We start from the raw sequence: 23,988 nt of genomic DNA on the forward strand, positions 1-23,988 counted from the left end.
AGCTCTCAGTATAAGAGGGGTGACAGTTTTATCTCGGTTTTGCTGTTTTTTTGGTTATTCTTGCTTGTGATGCTTGTTATGCTTCTAGTAGCTACATGCTTATGTGACTTGTCTGATTTGGAGAAAGAACCACTGTTTTCTTTCACTGAGTGTTGTTTTCAGTTTGTGAAAGACTTTATTAGCTTGTCACAAGGTATGCAGGTCTGTGGGAGTCATGAGAATAAAATTACATAGTCAGTGTTGATGGTTTTAGCACAGCTCTAATCCTTTTAGATATTGATCAAAATTAACTGTTTAGTGGTTTTCATGCTTACAGTGTCAGCAGAATGATCTACATTTGATTATAAAGTGCTCTCTTGCTCATCAGTTAAGAGTTTAAAATATTTCACCAGCTACATGACAAGAATTGAAGTTATCACATATTTTGTAAGGCCATGAAAAGCCTCTTATTCTTGTTTTTGGTTGAATGATCTCAATGCTTAATGATAAAACAATTAAAAGACATTAAGGGTGATTTATCTGTATTTTATTATTATACTTTGAAATAATGTTATACAATTTTTATAAAACAGTTTTTATAAATCAGTAAGCCAGTTTGTTATGCATTCATGTAATATTTTAGGAAAGTGTTAAAACAGAAATGGAAAGCAAAATAGATACAGAGATAAATATAAAAAGAAGTGCAGTATTTAAAATTCTGTAATATTCTAAAAGGTACATCAGTTCTTACAAACATATTTTTAATCTTAGCTAAAACAAGGTCAGTAAATACAACAAGTATAGCAGAACTGATTTACTCCAAACAGTATGTCAATCTAACCAGCTCCGCATAAAATATTCTGTTGTCAGAAAATGTAACAATATAAAATGCAGTGTAGTTAGTTTAGCTTTTATTTCAAGATTTAATTTCCTTATTCTTGCTAAAAATTCTTAAGAGTATATTTGCCATTGATTGCATACATTATTTGTCAAGCTATAACCCTGTAACTGTCAATATAAATACTGAGTATCCTGTGTCCTTGCACAAGATGTAGAGTTTGGAGACCATATACTATTTATGGCATAAACTTTTTGGCTTTCAATCTGGGAATGATTTGCATGTCCCTGACATCATTGTGCTGCAGAAGCCAGCACAGGTATCTCTCTGTGCCCATACCCCATCCACTTGTTAGAAGAGGGAGGACTTGACGCATGTTGATGTACCATTTGTATGAGTCCTCTGGTACAGCATGGTGTTGTAAGGCCTCTCGTACCATTTCAGGTGTAGAATGACGTTCCCCGAGCCCTACTGTTTCCCCTAACCCCAAAAGAAGGTCAGCTGCTTTGGCCTTGCTTCGGCCTGAACCTTCAATATATGCTTGGTAGAAGGGCACTCCAAGATGGTCCATTTCTGTCAGCCAAACAGCACCTCCATACTTTTTAATTAGGACTTTTTCTCCCTTTCGAGTTAGCTTCCTGCCAAACTGTGGTTGTCCCTCCTGAACCCACTCAAGGCAATCAGAGGATGGCATAATGTGAATGGCTTGATCCAAGGGTACTCTTGGAAGAGGTTTTTCTAAGATCTTCAGTAGTTCTTGCGCATGGGAAAGTGTTCCAGCTGTGTTTATGATAATGTCGGAATGTTCCTTTACCATTGCCTGAGTCAAATAGGCAACATAGCCTTCAGCTATACTCATGGCAACATCCATGTCACCCAGAAGCTCGCATTCCACATGGTAGAACTGGTTGAGATGTGTAGCGTCAGGATCTTCCCCTCTGAAACTGGGGGACACGTAGTAAGCACCAGGAAGATCATCATGAAACCTCATGAAGTACTCTAAAACAAACTGCATAGAGTCTGCAAGATAGACATCTTGGCCCAACATGTTGACAAACACAGGTTCAGAATCTGACCCCAGACCCATTGGTGAGGAAATTGTGTCAGTTGTGATAGGTGTCAGTGCATAAGCATACTTGCATTTGTTGTTGAAGTACTCCACTGTGCTATGAAACAGGGTGTTTTGGATTTGAAAGAGATTGCGATACCATTTGCTCTTGATGGCTAATGCAGCATGAGTCTGGGGGTCTTCCCAGGACTGAGGTGGAGTAGCCTTTGTTATCTTGGTGTGGACCTCTGTAAGGTCCTCTTTGTTAGCAAGAGGACCATCTACCGATGTTACATATCCTGTATAAGTTGGGCAGAACTGAGAAGCCACAACTGGGGGTTTGGAGGCATTAGGCTGAGGAACTAATGGAATCAGTTTGGCATGGGCATAATCAAATTCAAACCCTTCAAATATGAGAGCCACACCATGGGCATTCATTCCTTCTTGCACAAGATGAGCAACCTTTCGTATTGCCACAAGTAGGGCTGTATAGTCGCTTTCATTCAGACGGAAGATGTCACTGGTTAGAGGTTTTCTTGGCACTAGAACTGTAAGGCCTGGTGTATTTGGAAAAGGAGTAAGGAAGGCTACATGATCATTGTCTTCCCAGACACGCCACTGTTGCCCTTCACCACGGATGATGCGGGGGAAAAGGCCGGCATCAGAAGGATCCCCGTGGAAGTCAAAGCAAGAAGGGGCATTGGGTGTCGGGAGTCGAGAGCAAATCTTTGCCTGCACCTGGTCAAGATGGGTATCTTCACATCGTGGACCACTTTTGGAGCTACAGTATCCAGGGTCATAAGGGTTGAACTCCATTTCCTCAGCTAGTTGAGGTTTCCAGTTTGGTTCTAGGCCATGGAGAGGCAAGACTTTGATGTAAGCCGGCTTGTCAAGTTCTGGCATGGACACAAGGGCACAGCGATGCACACCAAGTTTCTCGCAAAGGAGATTGGCAACAGTCTGTGCCCCCTGCATCATTGTTATGTAGTCAGGTAGCACTAACTGAAAGATGCTACTAGGCCCATTAATAGTCTTTCGAGTAAGAACAGTGGCTCCGGGGGTCCAAGGATTAGACTCTAGGTGAGCTATCAATTCATTAGTCTCCCAAATCACATTCATAAACTCCTTCTTAGGTCTTAAAACCTCAGTTCGAGGAATGCCATTGACCATTGAACCAACAAACATGACCCCAGCATTGGTTTCAATTACAGCTTCACCGTGATGATCTACAGCAATAATTCCTGCACACTTTTCTTCCAGATCATTCTGGATAACTTCTCGACAAGCCTGTCTGAGACTGTAACCTTTGAGGTTGTATAAGCTGGCTACTTTGTGAGCAACTGTTTGGCGTAAGAAGGCATCGCCATCACCAGAGCATGTCACTGCAAGTTTCCCATCAGCATAAATTCCTGCCCCCACTATAGCGGTGTCACCGACTCTGCCTTTCCACTTGCCAACTAAACCTCCGGTGGATGTGGCTGCTGCTAACTTGCCCCACTTATCCAGCGCAACTGCACCTACAGTTTGAGGATGGTTATTCTTGCCATCACCTGACTTCATAAGCAACTCCTTGTATCTTATGTCGGTGTCAAAGTACTCTGATTTTAGTGTTGTTTCTTTTTCTCCAAGACTGTCTACAAACTCTTCGGCACCTTCTCCAATCAGTAATGAGTGCACACTCTTTTCCATAACACAGCGAGCTGCTTTTATTGGGTTTTTCACTCTTCGCAGGCAAGCTACGGATCCAGAGTTCTTCCCATGTCCATCCACAATGGTGGCTTCCATTTCATGCTCCCCATCTCGGTTATATACTGATCCCTTGCCAGCATTAAACAAGAAACAGTCCTCCAACGCAACTACACTTCTTTGTACTGCATCCAGACTACTACCTCCATGAAAAAGCACTTGTGCTCCAAGAGTTAGAGCTGTTTGAAGGGCAAATTCAATGGTCCCAATCACCTTCTGATTCAACATCATTTCCTCTCCTGCCCCACCATGGATCACTAAAGTGAAATCTGGCTTCATGGTTTTGTTGTGTCCTTTTTGCTCCACAGCTCTGACTGCATCGTCCACTGAAGATCTATTTACTAGTTTTTCTTCATTGTCTTGCAGGAGACATTCAATGGCTCCCATCTGCCCTGCAATGGCATACCTTAGTGCCAGAAGCATTACTAGTTTTAGATTGAGCTCAAGTCTTTCTTTGAGACTTCCCAGGACACTGGCAAAAGTGCCCTTCCCATTCAGGACTAGACGTACTTTGTCTTTCCTGCCTAGATATGTGACAGCCAGCTGGTCTGTAGCATAGACGTTACCTACAGCACACTCAACTCCCTCCATTAGATCTGATCCAGTCAAGTAAATCGAAGGGCATCCAAAAGGGTCAAGAAACTTCTTGAGTGGATTATCTTGAGACATAGATCTGCGCAGGGCTGCCAGATGAGGACCCACTCCAAGGCCAAGTTTTGTAGCTTTGATGAGGTTTTTGTGCTCTAAAAAGGCAACGTGAAAGAGCTGGAAAAGCTCATTTGTGTACCGGGGAACATTGTCTGGGCCAATGCAGGATGCCAGTGCTGTAACAAGCTGGTGAGATCTAATAGTTGTGGAGTATGTGGGATCACAGCGGCCATGTTTGAAGTGGCGCATGTGAGTAGGTGTCACCATGATAAGGCTAGTAGCTGCATCCCCAAGTGTTTGCCTCAAGGACAGCTGCAAAGTGAAATTAATCCATGCATCATATAGACCTCTGTGACCCCTTAAGGTGGTGAACACATCTTGGTAAGATGATAATTCAAAAGTCATGACTGACTGGCTGGCTTGCAGAAGACTAGAAACAGACTGATGCGGCACAGTTATGCCTTTCAGTGGCATTTTCAGAGGTTTAGGGTGAAGAGAACCAGCATTTGAGGATGGACCTAACCCATTGGTTTGGGTGTTTATAATTTCTATGTTTTCAGATTCCGACAGCTGCCACAGACGTTCAACAAGAAGTCCAGCTACCATTCCATCCAGGGCACTATGCTCAAACAACATGCCTGCTTGGCCATCTTTAAAAACCACCAAGTTCACCACCTGTTGATGAAGATGATAAATAGTTATGTCATTCTGCCATTCATAGCTAAACATTACAGCCAGTTGAGTCTGATTTAGCATTACTATGGGAAGTCATTTAAAGTATTAGATCACTAGGTGTATATGACTTTCTTCTTTCTGATAAACACAATCAGAGTTATGTTAATACATATCCTGACACTTCCAAGCTTTATAATGGCAGTGAACAGGGGCCACAAGTTGCTCAGAAAAGTGTATCCATCCATCATAAACATATTCCACACAAAGGCCTTCTGAAGCGAATCGATGGGTTTTTGTAAGAAAAATATTAAAAACTTTATGAAGTAAAATATCTAGCTTACATCACCTAGTCCTTCATCACGTCATTTAAGCTTTTTCCGTAAGTTGCATACATAAAGCTAGATATTTTTACTTTAGAACATGTTAAATATGGATATTTTTCTTACACAAATGCATGGCTTCACTTCAGAAGGCCTTTATTAACTCCCCGGAGCCGTGTGGAGTATGTTTGTGATGGATGGATGCACTTTTTTGGGCTTCAAACTCGTGGCTCCCATCACTCCCATTATAAAGCTTGGAAACATCATGATATTTATTAATATAACTCTGACTGTGTTCAACAGAAAGAAGATAGTCAAATACACCTAGGATGGCTTGAGGTGAGTAAATCTTGGGGTAAAATCCATGAATTTCAACTTTAATTGATTTTATCTTAATATTTATTATATTTTTAAATACCAAATTAGCATCAGTTCATTCAGACTTGAACTGCTTGGTAGAAGGGCACAGAATTATTGAAAAAAAGTCAAACTTTTAAAAGCTTTGAAGTTTGGGTGCCACTTAATTCAAATTCCAACACATGGAATTTAAAAAGTGAAATTTGCCAAACCCTGATTAGCATAGGAAATTAAGCTTACTGCTATACAGTACTAATTATAAGGTTCTAGTTATACAAACATCCTCATTTGTTTTTACATACCTTATCATAGTATCTCAAACATCTGCCATCTTTCTCCCCTAGTCGGACTGTATTAAGTATTTCTGCAAGGTCAGCCGGTGCAGGGCGGTCTTCCAGGGAAACAGCCAGAATAGCACTCTCCATCATTTCAAGCGAAACTGCTGCTTCACCCCCTGTCTTTAAGATATCCATTCTCAGAGAATGCCAGGCTTGGCGATGAAGAGAAGACAGACCACAAATAGTGGATGGGTCTTGTTCGGGGGCCGCTTCTGGGTGACTCATCGCATGCATCAGTTGGGCGTAGATGTCATTGAGAGGTAAAGGAGAACGAGAGTCCCTTGAACTTGGTTTCCATAAAATTTGAATCGGAAATATACCCCCTCGACAAGTCAATATGGCGTGAAGGCTGTCTGGGTATGTCTGGAACATTAAGACCAAGAAGATGTCATTAAGATAAGTTTTACTTTGTTAAAGTACGTTAAAATAGTAGAAATTGGAGGTTATTTGGGAGAAAAAAATACCTTTAGCTCATCCTGGCTCTTGCCTGGTAGGCGACTAGCCGCAAAAACCTGCGACTGTTGTGTTCGCTCAGTTGGTACATCCCCTTCCACCAGACATGGTTCACTGTACAGCTTTGCAGCTGCCCACAGCAGGGCCGTGGCCCGCTCTATCTGTGCGAACTCCCCCTTTAGAGTAGAGATGGGCAGGACGGAGGGAACAGCGGTGGAAGTGGGCAGGGGGTCGTAGCAGGAGAGAAGCCGCTTTTTGAATTCCTCAGTCACCCAGTTCTCACGTCCAGAAGCGTGATCTTTCAGATGTTTTTGGACTTCCTGGAGTGCATCTCTCTGCTGAAAGAGGGCAGTTTTATAGTGTTGGTATTGGTCGGGATTTAAGGTGATCTGAAGCACCCGGCTAGCTTCCTGGAGAGTAACATCCAGTTCTGGAATGGGATAATCAGGTAGCGCCATCCTGCAGAGTAGAGGATAAAACATAAAACTTTATTATAGATTCTTAAGTTGTGTCATGTGATTTTAAATGTAATACCATGTTTGTATGATTACACCCAGAGCATTTTCTCAGGGTACATGAAACGCGTGACTTTTTTTTGTCATGTGTATTTCAATAATTTCATTATGTGGCTAAATAAATTGGCTTATTTCCAGCACAAAGGTCTCAGTGTGGTTTGGTAATGTACTTTACTACTCTACAAGCATGTTTCAAAGGCACACAACACATTTAAGAATGACCACTATTAACGTACAGGATGACTTGATGACATTTAAACATTTTAAAAGTACAGATACTCCAAATCAACTTCTATCAAGAAGAGTATACTATAGCATGCTATTTGTATAGCCAGTCGTCATGGGAATATGTCTCAGGCTGCATGTTCCTAGTTGTTTAATTTGATTTTGACTGATTTAATCATGCTCTAACTCTTTTTGTAACTCTTGTAATGCTGTCTTTCTTTTTCCCATTTATGGTCCCTGGTGACATGGAAGTTCACTCTAGGCGACCTCGATCATGTGATGTCAATGATTACTACTGAATCCATTCAATTTAAATGAGAACAACACCCATGTCAGTACGATTTTGAGTCCTCTGTATTTTTTACAAGAAAAAAAAGAAAAAGAAAAAAAAGACTTCTGCTGTCTTCATCTCTGTAATATTTTTAAAAAAAAAAACATTATTTATTGTTTTATTTATATGTATAAGAATATTGCAATACAAATTACAGATAATACAAATAAAGCAATACAATATTCTTACAAAATAAATTGCCTGAATATTTTTTTCAGTATTTATCCAGTATTTACCCCCCCCCCCCCCAAAAAAAAAAAACTTACAAAATATATTTGCTGCAAAAAATGAATGCACTGTAAAAAATAATTATTTTCTTGATTTGTTATCATAACATTTATTCTTCTATCAAATCAACTTAGATATGTGGTTCAGAGAACATAATATTTTAAGTTTCTGTTGATTAAACCAATCTCCTGCAATATTAACTCAAATTTCTTATTTCAGAGAACTACAAATTTTAAGGCAACCAGGTTACTTACTTTTTCAAGTTAAACCAACAATTTTTTTTTTTTTACAGTGCTTCCAGATTGAGCTTCCAACATTTGATTTAAAACACAACTGGCTCTGTGTACATCAGTTTTGAAATGAATATATGAAATAATGAATAATTTATTATTGAATAAGATATATATTTTTTATATACTACACTAACAAACCAATGCACATGGCTAGTGGTTTAACATTTGGTTGACACTAATTCAGTAAAAACTTGACTACTTGATTTTAATGCCATGCATGCAAAATGTAGTTATTTAAAGTTTAACAAACTATTTTAATGTCAAAAAAGAAACATATAAGCAATATATAAACATTCAACTCACCTCAGAGCAGTAAAGACTTCCGAAGGATATGTCGACTAGTCAATGCGATGAGAGCTAGAGTGCATCAACCTTTTGTTGCAGTGAACATTCAAGAAGAGGACTGTAATCTGAACCTAGTGATTCCAATTAAGGAATTTAATTTCCTATCTCCCAATAGACGTGGACAGTATAACAGGAAGATTGGCACACTGGCATTCCTTTTCTTTATATGCAATAAAAGTATCAGCCTCATTTACAGTTTCTACAACTGAACACCATTTTTGATACTACAGTATCAACTCCCGCAGAAGCTGCTTATTTTAGTCTTAAGTCTATATCGACCTTTCTAGATTTTCTGTGTGGAAGTGGCATTTGATTCTTATTATATGCTCTGAAAAAACATATTTAAACTGCTACTGTATATACAGGGGTGTTGATTTGTTGTGTGGTGTAATGTGATGTGTTATGTGTGTTTTTTTATGTCCTTTACATTTTTTCAGGATTGTTGAGCACTTAGCACTAGCTGAAAAGTGCTTTATAAATCGAGGAAATCAAACTAATTAAATGTAAGTGTGTTCAGTGATAGTCTTGTTTTCTCTTTCACTCAGTGAGATTAATTATCTGATGTTTTATGCACACATATCATGGTCTTTCTGCATTCACATCCTTCCTAACCTGCAAAATGTGATTAGACTTGAAGTTGAATTAGCTCAGTATTGCTGTATAATCTCATTCATCAGTTTAAGGATATCATAGTGTGATAGTAGACATTTGGGTAACTTATGCTCACTGTAATCAGGTTGCCTGTAAAGGACATTGAAGTTTCATTATCTCACTAAAATACATTGGATGGTAGAAGTAGGATGTGTTCCTTAACAGACACTGAAACCTAAAAAAAAATGTCATGTGATGTGCTGTGTGTTGATGATTTTTGTTTCCCGTTAGCTGAACAAAGAATGTATTGTGTGAGCTATCTTGTGTGTCTCACGTGAGAAAGGCCAAATTATTTTTATTGAAATTGCAGGTGCCCTTTGTTATCAGGCATCCAGATTATGAACAATGTTTAACCGTGACATTCAGGGTGAACATGTCCTGATCAACCATACCTTGAAAAATTTAATGATACTATGATGTTGATACAGAATTGTTGGCCTATCTTCCTCTGTTAGTGTTTCCTGATAATGGAGACTGGGTCCTTCCTGGGTGTTTCTTCATCTATTTGCACTTTTGGCCCTGTGAATTTTTATGACTCTTAAAACAAACGTTCACTAATTTTCTGGTTTTAATTTGTCAACTAAAATGTCCATCAGTGAATATAGGCATCACGTATTCCCCATCAAAGTCTTGAACAATTTCATAATTTTAGCACATCTCAGATTCTGTATTCAATATGCCATTTTACATTTTGGAGTACAATTTCTTGTTTTGGTGAGGCTAATTTCATAACTAGCATTTTGTGTTTCTATCTCTTTTTTAGAAATGAACAATAAAAATATTTACCCCGAGTTTTACTCTTCTTCTTTTTTTAACACATCAAGTCTTGTATTTTGTCTTTCAGCATGAGGTGACCACGTTACCTAACTTTTGATCAAATGTCAGAATCGTTCTTTGTTGATTGAGTTGGAATATAAAGGAATATATGTAATTTCACACAGTAAATATTGAAATGTTTATGTTTATAGCAATAATTACTATTTTCATAATAGAGGTTCATAATTTAAGATTTAAAGTCTGGGGAGAAATTAGTGCTGTCAATATATATTCAAATATAAATAGTTTATATATAAATGTACACATTTTTTCTTAAATATATACATGCTTGTGTGTGTATATATACATAATCACAGTACACACACATATATTATGTAAACACAAACCTTGGATGCGATTTATCGCGATTAATCGATTTGACAGCACTAATTTAAATACAATATATTAAATAACTATTTTTCAAACCCATGATACATTGTAGAAACGCCCGAAATACACTGGTAATGTTAACTAAAATGGTCAGCACAATTGTTTTTTGAGCCATGGCCACTGATCTGATCTATCAGTGACAGCCACGGCCCTTTTACTAACTTGTTCAAATAACCCCGGAAGTAGTCACTTACAATCTTTTTCCGGAGCGGCATTGGTCGACCCTTCACTGAAGGCTGATCTCATCCACCCTTTTGACAAGCAAAACATTAATTTCAGTCTGATTCAAACGTGAGTAAAAGTTTCTATTGGCTCCGGATATTAGTTTATAAAGCATTTGATTCCTCAGAGTTTGAGCTTATTGACATATTTTCACAGTGAAAGAAGGTCACTGGAGATGAGGCTAGCTAACAGTAGCATGCAAAATAACTGCAGCTCTGCTTGTAAACGTCTCATTCTCGTGCACATTCGCCAGAACTGCTTCCCATAGAGCGTGTTATTATTGTACAAACGATTATATTTTTATTTGTACCTGATATTCCTAAATATGTGTGGAACAAGATTTTTTTGCACTGGAAAATTGCATTAGGTGTAATGCGATAACGTTAGTTCAGTAAATTTATTCAGGTGTCAATCAAAGCATTTACAAATGAGGCATGTATTTATAAAATACAATAAAAATCCCCAACATTAATTATGATAACTTATGCTATTATAATAACATTGCACATTTCAATATAGGGTCATATAACTGATAATGTGGTCAAGAATCCGCTCGTGCCAGCATTGCTCTGCTTTTATGTGTTTTCTTTTGAAAGAAATGAATTGTGGTGATTTGAATGTGGTTTGGGTGTGTCAACTGTTTATTGAAACTGATAGCATTATGACCGCGGTTACCACAGTATTTTGGTGTGTTCAATGACCTGTTGTCATCCCTCCAAAGGGTGGTGTTAAAGTCAACATGAAATTCAATTAAAAGTGCCTTTGCAGTATTAATTTATTAAATTCATATGCCTTTAAAGGCACAATATGTAAGATTTTTTTATTAAAATATACAAAAAACACTAGAACAGTGTTAGATAGTGAAGACGGAAAGATTTATAGACAGAAGACTAATTATTGTACAATAATACAGCATTTTGTCCTCATACAATATGTTTTCAAATTAATTGCATGACATTTAGCAACACAAGCCATCCAACGTATGATATTCTAATATCGATCTAGCTTACTGCAGTGTGCAACAACTGTCTCATAGTAGCCGCAGAGTGAATGCACAGAGTAATGTTATAACATAATTTTTTCAATGATAAAACAGCGTTGTGTTACCCCAAATACGCTTGACCGGAAGAAGCGGAAGCAGAAGCGGCGACTCTGGAATAATAAAAGTTCACGCTCGTCTCTCATTATTAGCAATCACTCCAGCGCCCTCGTTCAGCTCCCACAGCACTCGGCCCTGCTCTGCTTCATACTACACTAATGATAATAATCTCATCTATGAGCGTGATATCTGCCCGAGTCCCATCTGATTCTTTTCCACCGACTGTGAGGTGAAGATGACAAGTCTCAAGATTCTGCGCTCAGTCTCAAGATTCTGCGCTCAATCTCAATCATCAAGCTATGCCTTTGTTTTAAATAGGCGACCTCTATAGCAGTGAAAAACAACATAGTGTACCTTTAATCAAAATCACTTCCCTCCCTCTTGCAGCGCCATCTCCTCTCTTCTGACATCACTCACATGACATCACAGCAATAGCAAACGACAACCATCCAATCAATTTGTCCCGCCCTATGGTTTTCATGTTTGAGAAGCCGTTTCATTCGTATATATGTCACAATAGGGAAGACAAGACTAATGTAACTTCCATTTCACACCGACTTTAAAGTGTCCATCTTCTTTTTCAGGTGCGTGTGAGACATTGGTCTCTGCCCGCTCTGAACTCTCCCTGATGGGCGGCTGGTCCCGCAGTGCTGTGCTGCAGCTGTACCGAGCACTGCTCCGTGCAGGTCAACACCTACAGTACACCGACCGCGATTACTATCGGCGCGCAGTGAGCCGAGAGTTCCGACGCTGTCAGACCCTCAGTGCCCCAGCAGAGAGGGAGGACGCGCTGAAGAGAGGCCAGTTCTTCCTCAACAGCAGGCTGGGTGGCTTGGTGTAGAAGAAGTGGCCCATCCGCACCAGACGGTCTGACTTAGCTGGTAAGATGAGCATTTCTGCATTTGAAACATTGTAGGCAGCTTGCAGTCATATATGCAAATATTGCCTTGACACCTAAATCAAATCAATTGAAGCACTTAAATTGCTCACTGGAAAAAATAAAAGCTCAAATTAACCTAAATAGAAATATTTAAACATGACAAAAGCACAAACAAAATTGCTAAAAATTATACAAAATTTTTAATGAAAACGGAAAATCTAAAAATAAAAGCTAGTATATAAAAATACTAAAATGTAGTATCTAAAAATACTAAATAAAAGAATATGCCAGTTAATAAAAGTACTTATTGTTTTCATTTATTTTTAACCCATGTAACACCAAAACTTTAGATACTGGTATCATTTCACAATTCTCGAAAACACAGCTATATATATATATATATATATCACCATTTTGAATATATTTAACTTATTTTGCAATCAGCCAGTTACGAATCCACCCCTTTCACGCCACCCCAGGCCATCAGGCAGTCCTTATTGTCGAGCCCCGCCATACCTGTTTCTCTGTGTCTAAACTTTTGACCAATAACAGCACAAGCTATTTGTTGACATAACTGCAACGTGTCATATGGCATTGTGTCATCAGGAAGTAAACTGCATATAAGCTCAGAGTTTGCATTTTACTAGGTATGCACCGATATGAACATTTTGGTCGATACCGATAACCGATAATTCTTTATATTTGAAAGCCGATAACCGATATATTGGCCGATAAATCTAAATACAAATTTTAATAAACTTTGAGAGCCTGATTACAAAAACAAAAGGCTCACCATTAAAAGCCATGTCCCAAACACTTCAACATAAATCGAACCTATACAGTACAGTAACCTATTTGAACCAGTGTAAGATTCCTTACCTTTTCAAATTAATTTTACACTCCTATGGCCAACTTACTTTATAAAAAAAAAGGTAAAACTTCACAATAAGGTTTAATTTTTGTGTAAGCATTAATTAACCAACAATGAATGAACAATACTTCAACAGGATTTATTCATCTTAGTTCATGTTAAACTCGACATTTTCAGATCCAAAGGTGTGTCTGTTAACATTAGGTAATGCACTGTGAATGGACTGTTAAGAAACACAAACATTGTATTACTAACATTAACAAAGGTTATTGCTCTCTGTTTGTTCGTGTTAGTTAATGCATTAACAAATGAGACCTTATTTGTAAAATGTTACCAAAAATTCTATTATACCTAAATAATGCAAACAAGTTATTGGACAGCATTGCTTAGGCTGCGTAATAAAGAATCAGAATGCATGTGCCCTGCATGAAATAGCCTCTGCACGGACAATAAGGAAATGGATTTAATCAAACCATATTGTTGATGGAAATGATACGAGAACAATAAAAGTACTAGTTATTAAAAATAACACTTCTGTGTTTTTGAAAAAAAAATATGTTTAATATTACAGTAATAGTAAACATCTTTAATATTAGTCTAGTATATTAAATAATGTTGCTGTTTGAGAGCGCGCGCTGAAGCTGGAGAGAATGAACGAACAACCGTAAACTGAAGCGCTTAGAAGGTTAATTAACAACTAAATGCTAGTGTTGTCAAAAATATCGATATTTCGATATGTATCGATACTGAAATATCTGAAACGATACGATACTCCTTTTTTACAGTATCGATACCAGCTGCGCTCTCCTCTATGACCAGTGAGTTGACACGCACCCGCCTCCTCTCATTCAGTCCGGTTAACCCTCTGAACACGGCGAACGCGTGTTCTGCCGGATATTTCCTCATGACTGCGTGTTAGTGTAATGGTCTGAATTTCGCGCAGGGTTGCACATAACGTTAATTCTACTAATTCCTGCAGATTTCGCACTCGCATCTGAAGCGCACACACATACCGTAATAAAGCCGCCTCTGACATACAAGTGCAAAAATGAGCTCCTTTTTCCATCTTATTAATGGTCAGTCTTGGTGAGTATTAACGTGAACACAGTCGTAACCAGTCCAGGAAGAATGAGTAGCAGGAACATTGTTTGGAAACCATGCGTGCGTCAGGTCTTAAAGGGACAGCAGTTATTTATTATTCAAACTACAAAAAGACAAACGATCACTGACTGCTCTTGACTGATTAACTTGTGTAACTTAAATGGATTAATATGTTTGTTTTTTTTTACAATGAAGATTATACAATGTTATTTTAAATTGTATTACTTTGTTTTTTTTTTAATTCAGTTTCTTACCTGAATACTGTTAGACCTACCTGAAAAAATAAAGCAGTCTATTTCATTTGTATCTTTATTCTATTGTATTTATTTAGCAATTGTTTGTCATTTGTTTATTTGTTCTTATTTTATTACTGTTTACTCGTCTTTTTAAATTCAATTTGAAACAAGCTTCCTTGTGCTGTATGTAAGCTATTGCAACAAAATTAGTTAGCAAATATTTGTGGGATAATTGTAATGGTAATTGATCAACGTTTATAGATCAACGTTTATATATGAGAAAAAGCTTAAAAGCTTTATCATATAAAGTGATCTCTTCAAAATAAAATTTTAAATAGACGATTTTTCAATAGACGAGAAAAAAAAGTTTGACAGTAAATGCAGCGTTTTTTCCCTGTGGTATCGAAAATGGGATCGAATATCGATATTTTTTTAGGTATCGTATCGAAGTTAGAAATTCCAGTATCGTGACAACACTAATAAACGCATCATATAATAAACAATCAGATATTGATACAAAATTAATATAATATTACAACTTATATTTGCACAAAATCATGCACAGGTGAAGGCCTATAACTCCTGTGGATGTTCTTCCCCTGTTTGAGAGCGTGCGCTGAAACTGAAGATGATCACCGGTACAGTGAAGCACTGCGGGTTATTGACTTAATGAAACGCATCCTATATGACATTAATTAGATGTTTATAGTACAAAAACTTAATATTACGACTTACATATGCTTAAAATGACGCAAATGCACAAGCGAACTTGACTGTGCTGGTCAGAATGCGTTGTGGACGCTTCCCACAACAGCGCGCTGAAACGCAACAACTAAACCCAGAGAATTCACAACGCTTTATAACAAAAATATTCTCATTACAGTGTTATGTATAGGACAGTCCCAGTAGTTATTAATGCTGTGCATTTCTGTTTGAAATGCGCGTGCTGAAGCTAAAGACTGGTACAATGAAGTGCTTTACTGCATAGTTAATTAACTCAATAACCAAACGCATCCTATATGAGATTATATACACAGAATAATAAATATAATATTACAACTTACAATGGCACAAAAGGCTGTGAATGCACAAGCAAACTTGACTGTGCTTGTCGTGAAGGTGTAACTCTGTGGGCACGCTCTTCCCTCAACAAACGCCCTGAAACACAACGATTAAAGATTACAGCCGTATTCTCATTATCATTTTATGTAGATTATATGTTAGACTTGCGCTGCACATGTTGCACATAACTGTATTTTCCTGGAACTGATTCCAATCATATTTAGAGCAATTCAAACCCATCATGGTGGACAGCGCGTCCGTCTCAGCTGAAATAATACATTATCTATCGGCTTGACTATATCGGTCAAATTTTCTTATCGGACCGATAACGATAACATCAAAAATAATAATTTATCGGCTGATAACGATATGTTGCCGATATATCGTGCATCCCTACATTTTACACAACATTTGGTTGATGAAAAAATCAATTTCTTGTCTCTTCTTTTCCTTCTTACTTGCTCCATCTCAGTGAGGGAAAAGATCGATGGCAGGAGTGAACGGGGATCGGAAGGGGAAGAAAGACGACAATGGGCTTGGCACAGCGATTGACTTTGTGCTCTCTAATGCAAAGCTGGTGCTGGGAGTTGGGGGAGCAGCCATGCTCGGGATCGCTACACTGGCAGTCAAAAGAGTGAGTACAGGAACATGATGGAATGCTCTTCTGTCCTATGGAATCACTTCTCCTATGATCTTCCCATGAATTAATTGTACTATATATAAGAGCTTTTATTGAAACTAAGTAGCAAAAAGGACTTGTACATAATCTAAATAAAGAGCAGATGATGTTTTATATTTTTAACCCTGTCCATCTTAACACTTTGAGCATCACATTTCAAACTCTCACAATGTAGTTCAGCTTAGCAAAGATTTTATTGAAGGAAAGAGAAGTAAGCTTTGTTTAATATCCTGTGTGTGAAAGCTGCAGAAGTTCTGTAGATAATTTCACAATTAAAGTTAAAGGTTTCTTAGAAGTACAGCTTTATAATTAATGAATTAATTCATTCATTCTAAATAAAATTCTTAATTAAATAATTCTAAAGGTCAGAGAAAGGAAATGAAGATTTTGGAGTGTTTTTTTTTTCTTAGATTCTAAGATTTCTATTTAAATAACTGCTGTTCTTGTGAATGGTCTATTTATCAAAAAAGAATGATTTCTGAAGGATAATGATGAGTAATGATGCTGGAAATTCAGCTTTACCATCACAGGAATAAATTACTTTTTAATATATATATAATATATATATCAACAGAACAGTTTCTTTACATTATAAAAATTAGGGATGCACGATATATCGGCAACATATCGTTATCGGCCGATAAATGATTATTTTTGATGTTATCGTTATCGGTCCAATAAGAAAATTTGACCGATATAGTCAAGCCGATAGATAATGTATTATTTCCTTCAGCTGAGACGGACGCACTGTCCACCATGATGGGTTTGAATTGCTCTAAATATGTTTGGAATCACTTCGAAAAGGAAAATACAGTTATGTGCAACATGTGCAGCGCAAGTCTTCTATAATCTACATAAAATGATAATGAGAATAGAATAGGCTGTAAAAGAGCGTTGTGTTTCAGCGCGTTTGTTGAGGGAAGAGCGCGCCCACGGAGTTACACCTTCATGACGAGCACAGTCAAGTTCGCTTGTGCATTCACAGCCTTTTGTGCCATTGTAAGTTGTAATATTATATTTATTATTATTCTGTGTATGTAATATAATATAGGATGCGTTTGGTTGAGTTAATAAACGATGCAGTAAAGCACTTCATTGTACCGGTCTTTAGCTTCAGCGCGCGCCCACGGAGTTACACCTTCATGACGAGCACAGTTAAGTTTGCTTGTGCATTCACAGCCTTTTGTGCCATTGTAAGTTGTAATATTATATTTATTATTTTGTGTATATAATCCCATATAGGATGCGTTTGGTTGAGTTAATTAACGATGCAGTAAAGCACTTCATTGTACCGGCGCGCGCATTTCAAACAGAAATGCACAGCATTAATAACTACTGGGACTGTCCTATACATAACACTGCAATGAGAATATTTCTGTTATAAAACGTAGTGAATTCTCTGGGTTTAGTTGTTTTTCAGCGCGCTGTTGTGGGAAGCGTCAACAACGCATTCTGACCAGCACAGTCAAGTTCGCTTGTGCATTTGCGTCATTTTAAGCATATGTAAGTCGTAATATTACGTTTTTGTAGTATAAACATCTGATTAAAGTCATATAGGATGTGTTTCGTTAAGTCAATAACCCGCAGTGCTTCACTGTACCGGTGATCATCTTAAGTTTCAGCACGCTCTCAAACAGGGGAAGAGCATCCACAGGAGTTATAACCCTTCACCTATGCGTGATTTTGTGCTAATATAAGTTGTAATATTATATTTATTTTGTATAAATATCTGATTGTTCTCATATATGATGCGTTTAGTTGTTAATTAAACTTCTAAGCGCTTCAGTTTATGGTTGTTCGTTCATTCTCTCCAGCTTCAGCGCGCTCTCAAACAGCAACATTATTCCTAATAGACTAGACTAATATTACAGATGTTTACTATTACTGTAATATTAAACATATTTTTTTTTTCAAAAACACAGAAGCATTATTTTTTATAATTAGCACTTTTATTGTTCTCGGATCATTTCCATCAACAATATGGTTTGATTAAAACCATTTCTTTATCGTCTGTGCGGAGGTTATTTCATGCACTTGCATTCTGATTCTTTATTATGCAGCCTAAGTAATGCTGTTCAATTACTTGTTTGCATTATTTAGGTATATTATTTTTATTTTTTAGACAATATAATTTTTGGTAACATTTTACAAATAAGGTCTCATTTTATTAATGCATTAACTATCATGAACAAACAGAGAGCAATAACCTTTGTTTCTTTTAGTAATAAAATGTTTGTGTTTTGTAACAGTCCATTCACAGTTCATACCTAATGTTAAAAGACACAACTTTGGGTCTGAATATGTTGAGATTAACATGAACTAAAATTAATAAATCCTGTTGAAGTATTGTTCGTTCATTGTTGGTTAACTAATACTAACAAAAATTAAACCTTATTGTAAAGTGTTAAAAAAAAAAATTTGGCCATAGGAGTGTCAAATTAATTTGAAAAGGTAAGGTATCTCACACTGGTTCAAATAGGCTACTGTAGGGTATAGGTTTGATTTATGTTGAAGTGTTTGGGACATGGCTTTTAATGGTGAGCCTTTTGTTTTTGTAATCAGGCTCTCAGAGTTTATTAAAATTTGTATTTAGATTTATCGGCCAATATATCGGTTATCGGCTTTCAAATATTAAGAATTATCGGTTATCGGTATCGGCCAAAATGTTCATATCGGTGCATCCCTAATAAAAATGTTTCACAATATGACTGTTTTTACTGTATTTTTGATCAGATAAATGAGCATAAGAGACTTCTTTCAAAAACATTTAAAAAAATCTAATCAATCCCATACGCCAGTTACGCTTTCTTCGTAAGTTGAATACGTAAGGCAGACCGCCTTGTGGAAGCTAGATATTTCACTTTATAACGTGTTAAATATGGATATTTTTGGTAAACTATCCCTTTAAGAGAGATTCCGAATCCGAAGGGAGCAAACATGTTTAGTTTGAAGGGCACTGCGAACAAATAGGGAACGGCATAGGGAATATCGTAAAGGGACCCTGTAAATCTGAACGCACCTCAGCACTGTAGATATGATGATGATGATGATGATGATTATTATTATTGGTGTATAATTGAGTTTGGTTTGTCTCAGATGTACGATCGAGCTCTCAGTGCCCCATCCAGTCCCACTAAAGCTGACCCGTCTGGACGGAGAAGCTGGGAAGAGCCGAGCTGGCTGGGGTCGTCGCCACGGACGCTGAACCATGACATGAAACAGAACGTCAGCCGCTCGCTACAGACGCTCCCTACCTCCTCAAGCTCCTTCAAGCCAGGTAATGAATCTCTGGTGCCTTGCAGACACAACATCCTGTGCTTTTGAATTCAGAGAATATGAGACAGCATGTGCTTTTCAATTCCTAGATGACCTCAAAATGTGAATTAACCATTATTTCTACATTAATTGTTTCATTTTGTATTATTGAATTAAGTATTTTCATAGATTTTAATCCTGGGCCGACAATGGTTATCCCTAGTTTATCCTAATCTGAATCCTTATTGTTTACCAGGCTTGTACATAACGGAGTGTCTTCTCTACTTGCTCAGTGGGTATTTAAACCCTTCCTTAACTAACACACTGTAGATTTCTGTAGCCCCTTTATTTGTTTTAGGGATGTGCATATTCATTTTGACTAGTTGGTGAGTTGTCTGAACGATTTATCAATGTCAAGTAAGCATTGGAATCTACCTCACTGTTCAGTCTGTTGTTGACTGACTAGTTCACCATCCTGTGCCATCTCTCCTCCATCATAGTCCAAGCCTAGTATCAATCTGTGTCTGGAGAACTAAAGATTGTGTTGTTTTAGGCTGTGTTGTGATTAAGTAGAATTTATTCTACCACATGTTGACCTTTGGAAGGTGTTTGAATATTTAAATATGACCAGTGGCATTTAAGTTTTCTTCTGCTTTTTTTTAATAGATTCTTTATATCGTGTTATGGGCCGCGGTGGTGGCGGCTGTGGTAAGGCAGAACTCCAGAAGGCACGGATGCGTCTCTCGCTTCAGGAACACCTCTGGGCCTTCTTTCATGAGCGAGTGGCGATCCCCTCGGAAGAGCAGGCCGTAGCTCGACGTGCCGCGTTGGATATCTGTGCAGAGCTCCGAGTCTTCCTCCATGCCAAACTACCTGATATGCCCCTACGAGAAATGTACCTGAGCGGCAGTCTGTATGACGACCTCCAGGTGAGAACAAAGGGGAACCATTCAGAGAGTGTTATAATTCTGTCCCATAATAAGCAAGAATATAGGAAAAAACATGGCCGCCTTCTATTTGAAGTGCTTCTGATATACACTACCATTCAAAAGTTTGGGGTCGGTAAGGTTTTTTTTAATGTTTTGAAAGAAGACTGTATTTATTTAAGCAAAAATACAGTAAAACAGCAATATTGTTAAATATTATTACAATTCAAAATGGCTGTTTTCTATTTGAATATACTTTAAAATGTAGTTTATTTTTGTGATGTCAAAGCTGTATTTTCAGCATCATTACTCCAGCCTGCAGCGTCACATGATCCTTCAGAAATCGTTCTAATACACTGATTTGGTACTCAATAAATGTTTCTTTTCAATGTAAAAATTAGTTTTACTAATTAATAGTTGTGTGTAAACAGTGACACATTTTTAATAAATTTTTTTTAGGTGGTGACTGCTGATCACGCCCAGTTGATGGTACCCATGGTCCTTGAGAAGAATCTCTGGTCATCCATTCCTGGTGAGGACACCATCATGAACGTTCCTGGCTTCTGGCTGGTTCGTCGGGAAAACCTTGAATACTTCCCGCGTGGAAGCAGTTACTGGGACCGTTGCATGGTGGGTGGTTACCTTTCCCCGAAGAGCGTCCTAGAAATGTTCGAGAAGCTTGTCGCTGGATCCATCAACTGGCCCGCAATTGGTAGCATTTTAGATTATATAATTCGACCCGTGGTCCCATCGGAAACGCTTACGCTAGAAGTGCAGTACGAAACAGACCGTTGCCTTTACGTGGACTTCCTCCCGTTGCTTGTTATGGAGGACGGTGTCTCACTGATCGCCAAACCGCATCGATTGGCAGCCGATCGGCACGAGAACCTGTGGCGGCAAAGTTTTCGCGCGGCGGAAACTGCTAAATTACGTGCCCTCGATCAGGAAGATGGTGGGTGCCGTTGCGCATGTCTTAAAGTTGTTAAAACCGTGTGTAAACTGAATCCAGCGCTAGCGCGATTAAACGCAAGCCAGCTCACTAACTCAATCCTTCTCCTGAGCGAACAGGAGGGTGATTGGACTCAAGAAGCGATCGCCGATCGTTTCATGCAGCTGCTTCGTGCACTAGTGGGACACCTAGAGGCTGGGAGGCTACCCTGCATTCTAAATCTCAAAGTCAATCTGTTCTGCGAGCTAACGCCACAGGAAATAGACGAACTGGGATACACGCTCTACTGTGCGTTGTCCGACCCAGAGAGCCTTTTGAGAACTGTTTAACACATGCACACACACTACCACTCTTTGGTCCCTACACAAAGGCATCTGTGTGGAGTTGATACACAAACCCAAATAATGGCAATGTTCTCATACGTGTCCTGTTCTGAGTAGATTAGTAACCTCAATTGTTCATCAGTTATTTTCAGGTACAACAAACTCGTCTGTTAGTCATATTTTATATGGCCCATCATATTTCACTTAGGTGTTTTTGGCTTTCTTAATGCACAGTGAAAGTGGTATGAAGATATATTTATCTAGTAGTAATCTGATTCTAACTTGAGTCATCTGTATGTGGTAATCTTTATAAATTCAGGCACCGCCATTCTCATGTTTTCGTTGTTACACAAACTGCCTTGAGATTCCATGGAGGTAATTTGGCATGTCACATTGATACATTCATGGTTTTATGTTCCCCAGTTTTTATGTGGAACATGGTTCAGTATTTCCTTGATTTGTTCATAAACGCTTACTACAAAAGATGACTTCTGTCCATTATTCAAAATTCATTGCAAAGAAAAACAATAATATCGAACTCCCCCAGTTTGTGCCATTAAAATATGCATTTTACCTGTGTTACAAGTAGTGCTACTGGAGTAATGTTATGTCATAGAAATGTGATGTTATTGAAATGGTTGAAACGGGTTATCTCACACTGCTGAAACCAGAAGGAAGCTGAGCACCTGAATTAACAATCAAAAGTGTTTAAACGCCTTTAGAATGGCTAAACCAAGAGCGGATGTGATTTTTATTGTATTGAAGCTGCCTGATAAACCAAGACAACCCATTTAAAAAGGTTTGGGAAAACAGAAATGGAAGGATGTTTGTTTCCCCTCTTGTCTATATTGTGTGAGGATGTATGGTTATAAGGAATGTTTGAATGAACCTAAAGGTATAGTGTGCAAAAGATTTACAAGAGCCTAATAAAACAGACTTCATAGAGACATTTTAGTATTTTTGTACTTATTGTACAGATGTAACCAAAAACAGGTGTGAAACTATTTATGTATGTCTTATGATCATACTTTGTGCTTGGAGAGTGTCTTTGATAGAACAACATATAAAATAGGCTTCGTCTCCACTATGAAATGCCAAAACTCAAAAGATCATGTGTATTGAAGCATTTATTTTGCTTGCGTATAACCGGAACACCTGTGTCGACCTGTGTGATGTAGCACATAGACATTTACTTAGCCAATGATATGAAAGAGCAGCACCAAATCTAAAGTAGATCTGCTAGTGGAGCTCAGCTTGGCCTAGTACTTTGCATGTGATACTTCTGTACTTCTTCATTTCATGGTGATTTTAATTTTTATTAAATGGCACTTTGTATCATTTGTTGAGAGTGATTTGTGCCTCTGGTCTCTGTACTGCAATAGAGAGCAAAGGATGGCAATACAATAAAATAAAATGGAGTGAAACTGTATTACAGTGTTATTGTGACTTATTTGTGCAAGTCTGAGTACAGTTATGACTCCAATAGCTGCACTGTGCAAAAGTTTGGGGTCAGTATTCATACATTTCTTTTTTTGGAAAGAAACTAATACTTTTATACAGTAAGGATGCCTTCAATTGTCAAAAGTAACAGTTGAGACATTTATAATGTTATATAAGATTTCTATTTCAAATAAATGCTGTTGAACTCAAATAATTCTGGAAAAAAGTGTCACCGTTTTGACAAAAAAATATTAAGCAGCACAACTGTTTGTAACATTGGTTATAATCAAATCATCATATTAGAATAATTTCTGAAGAATCATGTGACACTAAAGACTGCTGAAAATTCAGCTTTGATCACAGGAATAAATTACAGGTTTAAAAAACTGTAAAATAGAAAATGATTATTTTAAAATATATAAATATTTTTTAATGGTAGTGTACACCGATCAGGCATAACATTATGACCTGACAGGTGAAGTGAGTAACGCTGATTAATGTCTTCATCACGGCACCTGTTAGTGGGTGGGGTATATTAGGAAGCAAGTGAACATTTTGTCCTCAAAGTTGATGTGTCAGAAGCAGGAAAAATGGGCAAGTGTAAGGATTTGAGCGAGTTTGACGAGGGCCAAATTGTGATGGCTAGACGACTGGGTCAGACCATCTCCAAAACTGCAGCTCTTATGGGGTGTTCCCGGTCTGCAGTGGTCAGTCTCTATCAAAAGTGGTCTAAGGAAGGAACAGTGGTG

General features: G+C 37.9%; 2 protein-coding genes across 2 annotated transcripts; one reads left to right on the forward strand and one right to left on the reverse strand.

Annotated features, from left to right (window-relative positions):
• Positions 1 to 509: 509 nt before the first annotated feature.
• On the reverse strand, positions 510 to 8,379 carry LOC307131728 (uncharacterized protein). The gene is made up of 4 exons (XM_079825556.1): positions 8,298 to 8,379; positions 6,414 to 6,861; positions 5,914 to 6,312; positions 510 to 4,934 (listed from the first exon to the last, which is right to left on the reverse strand). The coding sequence occupies exons 2-4, from the start codon at positions 6,858 to 6,860 to the stop codon at positions 1,056 to 1,058; spliced, it is 4,725 nt and encodes a 1,574-aa protein (XP_079681682.1). The 5' UTR covers position 6,861; positions 8,298 to 8,379; the 3' UTR covers positions 510 to 1,055.
• A 1,998-nt stretch (positions 8,380 to 10,377) lies between these two features.
• On the forward strand, positions 10,378 to 23,228 carry mief1 (mitochondrial elongation factor 1). Its single transcript, XM_079830054.1, has 6 exons — positions 10,378 to 10,487; positions 12,102 to 12,398; positions 16,140 to 16,301; positions 19,443 to 19,623; positions 20,268 to 20,530; positions 20,987 to 23,228. The coding sequence occupies exons 3-6, from the start codon at positions 16,155 to 16,157 to the stop codon at positions 21,803 to 21,805; spliced, it is 1,410 nt and encodes a 469-aa protein (XP_079686180.1). The 5' UTR covers positions 10,378 to 10,487; positions 12,102 to 12,398; positions 16,140 to 16,154; the 3' UTR covers positions 21,806 to 23,228.
• The last annotated feature ends 760 nt before the right edge of the window (positions 23,229 to 23,988 follow it).

Source organism: Gobio gobio (genome assembly GCF_949357685.1).
Source record: "Gobio gobio genome assembly, chromosome: 1".
NCBI lineage: Eukaryota > Metazoa > Chordata > Actinopteri > Cypriniformes > Gobionidae > Gobio > Gobio gobio.

What these genes read in the sequence shown, in the direction of transcription:
- LOC307131728 (XM_079825556.1), bottom strand. Translation starts at nt 6,860, where the DNA reads ATGGCGCTACCTGATTATCCCATTCCAGAACTGGATGTTACTCTCCAG. An exon ending in AGAGCCAGGATGAGCTAAAG is followed by an intron (nt 6,313 to 6,413) that starts GTATTTTTTTCT and finishes TTAATGTTCCAG; the next exon opens with ACATACCCAGACAGCCTTCA. An exon ending in GTTTGAGATACTATGATAAG is followed by an intron (nt 4,935 to 5,913) that starts GTATGTAAAAAC and finishes CTTCATCAACAG; the next exon opens with GTGGTGAACTTGGTGGTTTT.
- mief1 (XM_079830054.1), top strand. Translation starts at nt 16,155, where the DNA reads ATGGCAGGAGTGAACGGGGATCGGAAGGGGAAGAAAGACGACAATGGG. An exon ending in CTACACTGGCAGTCAAAAGA is followed by an intron (nt 16,302 to 19,442) that starts GTGAGTACAGGA and finishes GGTTTGTCTCAG; the next exon opens with ATGTACGATCGAGCTCTCAG. An exon ending in CTCAAGCTCCTTCAAGCCAG is followed by an intron (nt 19,624 to 20,267) that starts GTAATGAATCTC and finishes TTTTTTTAATAG; the next exon opens with ATTCTTTATATCGTGTTATG.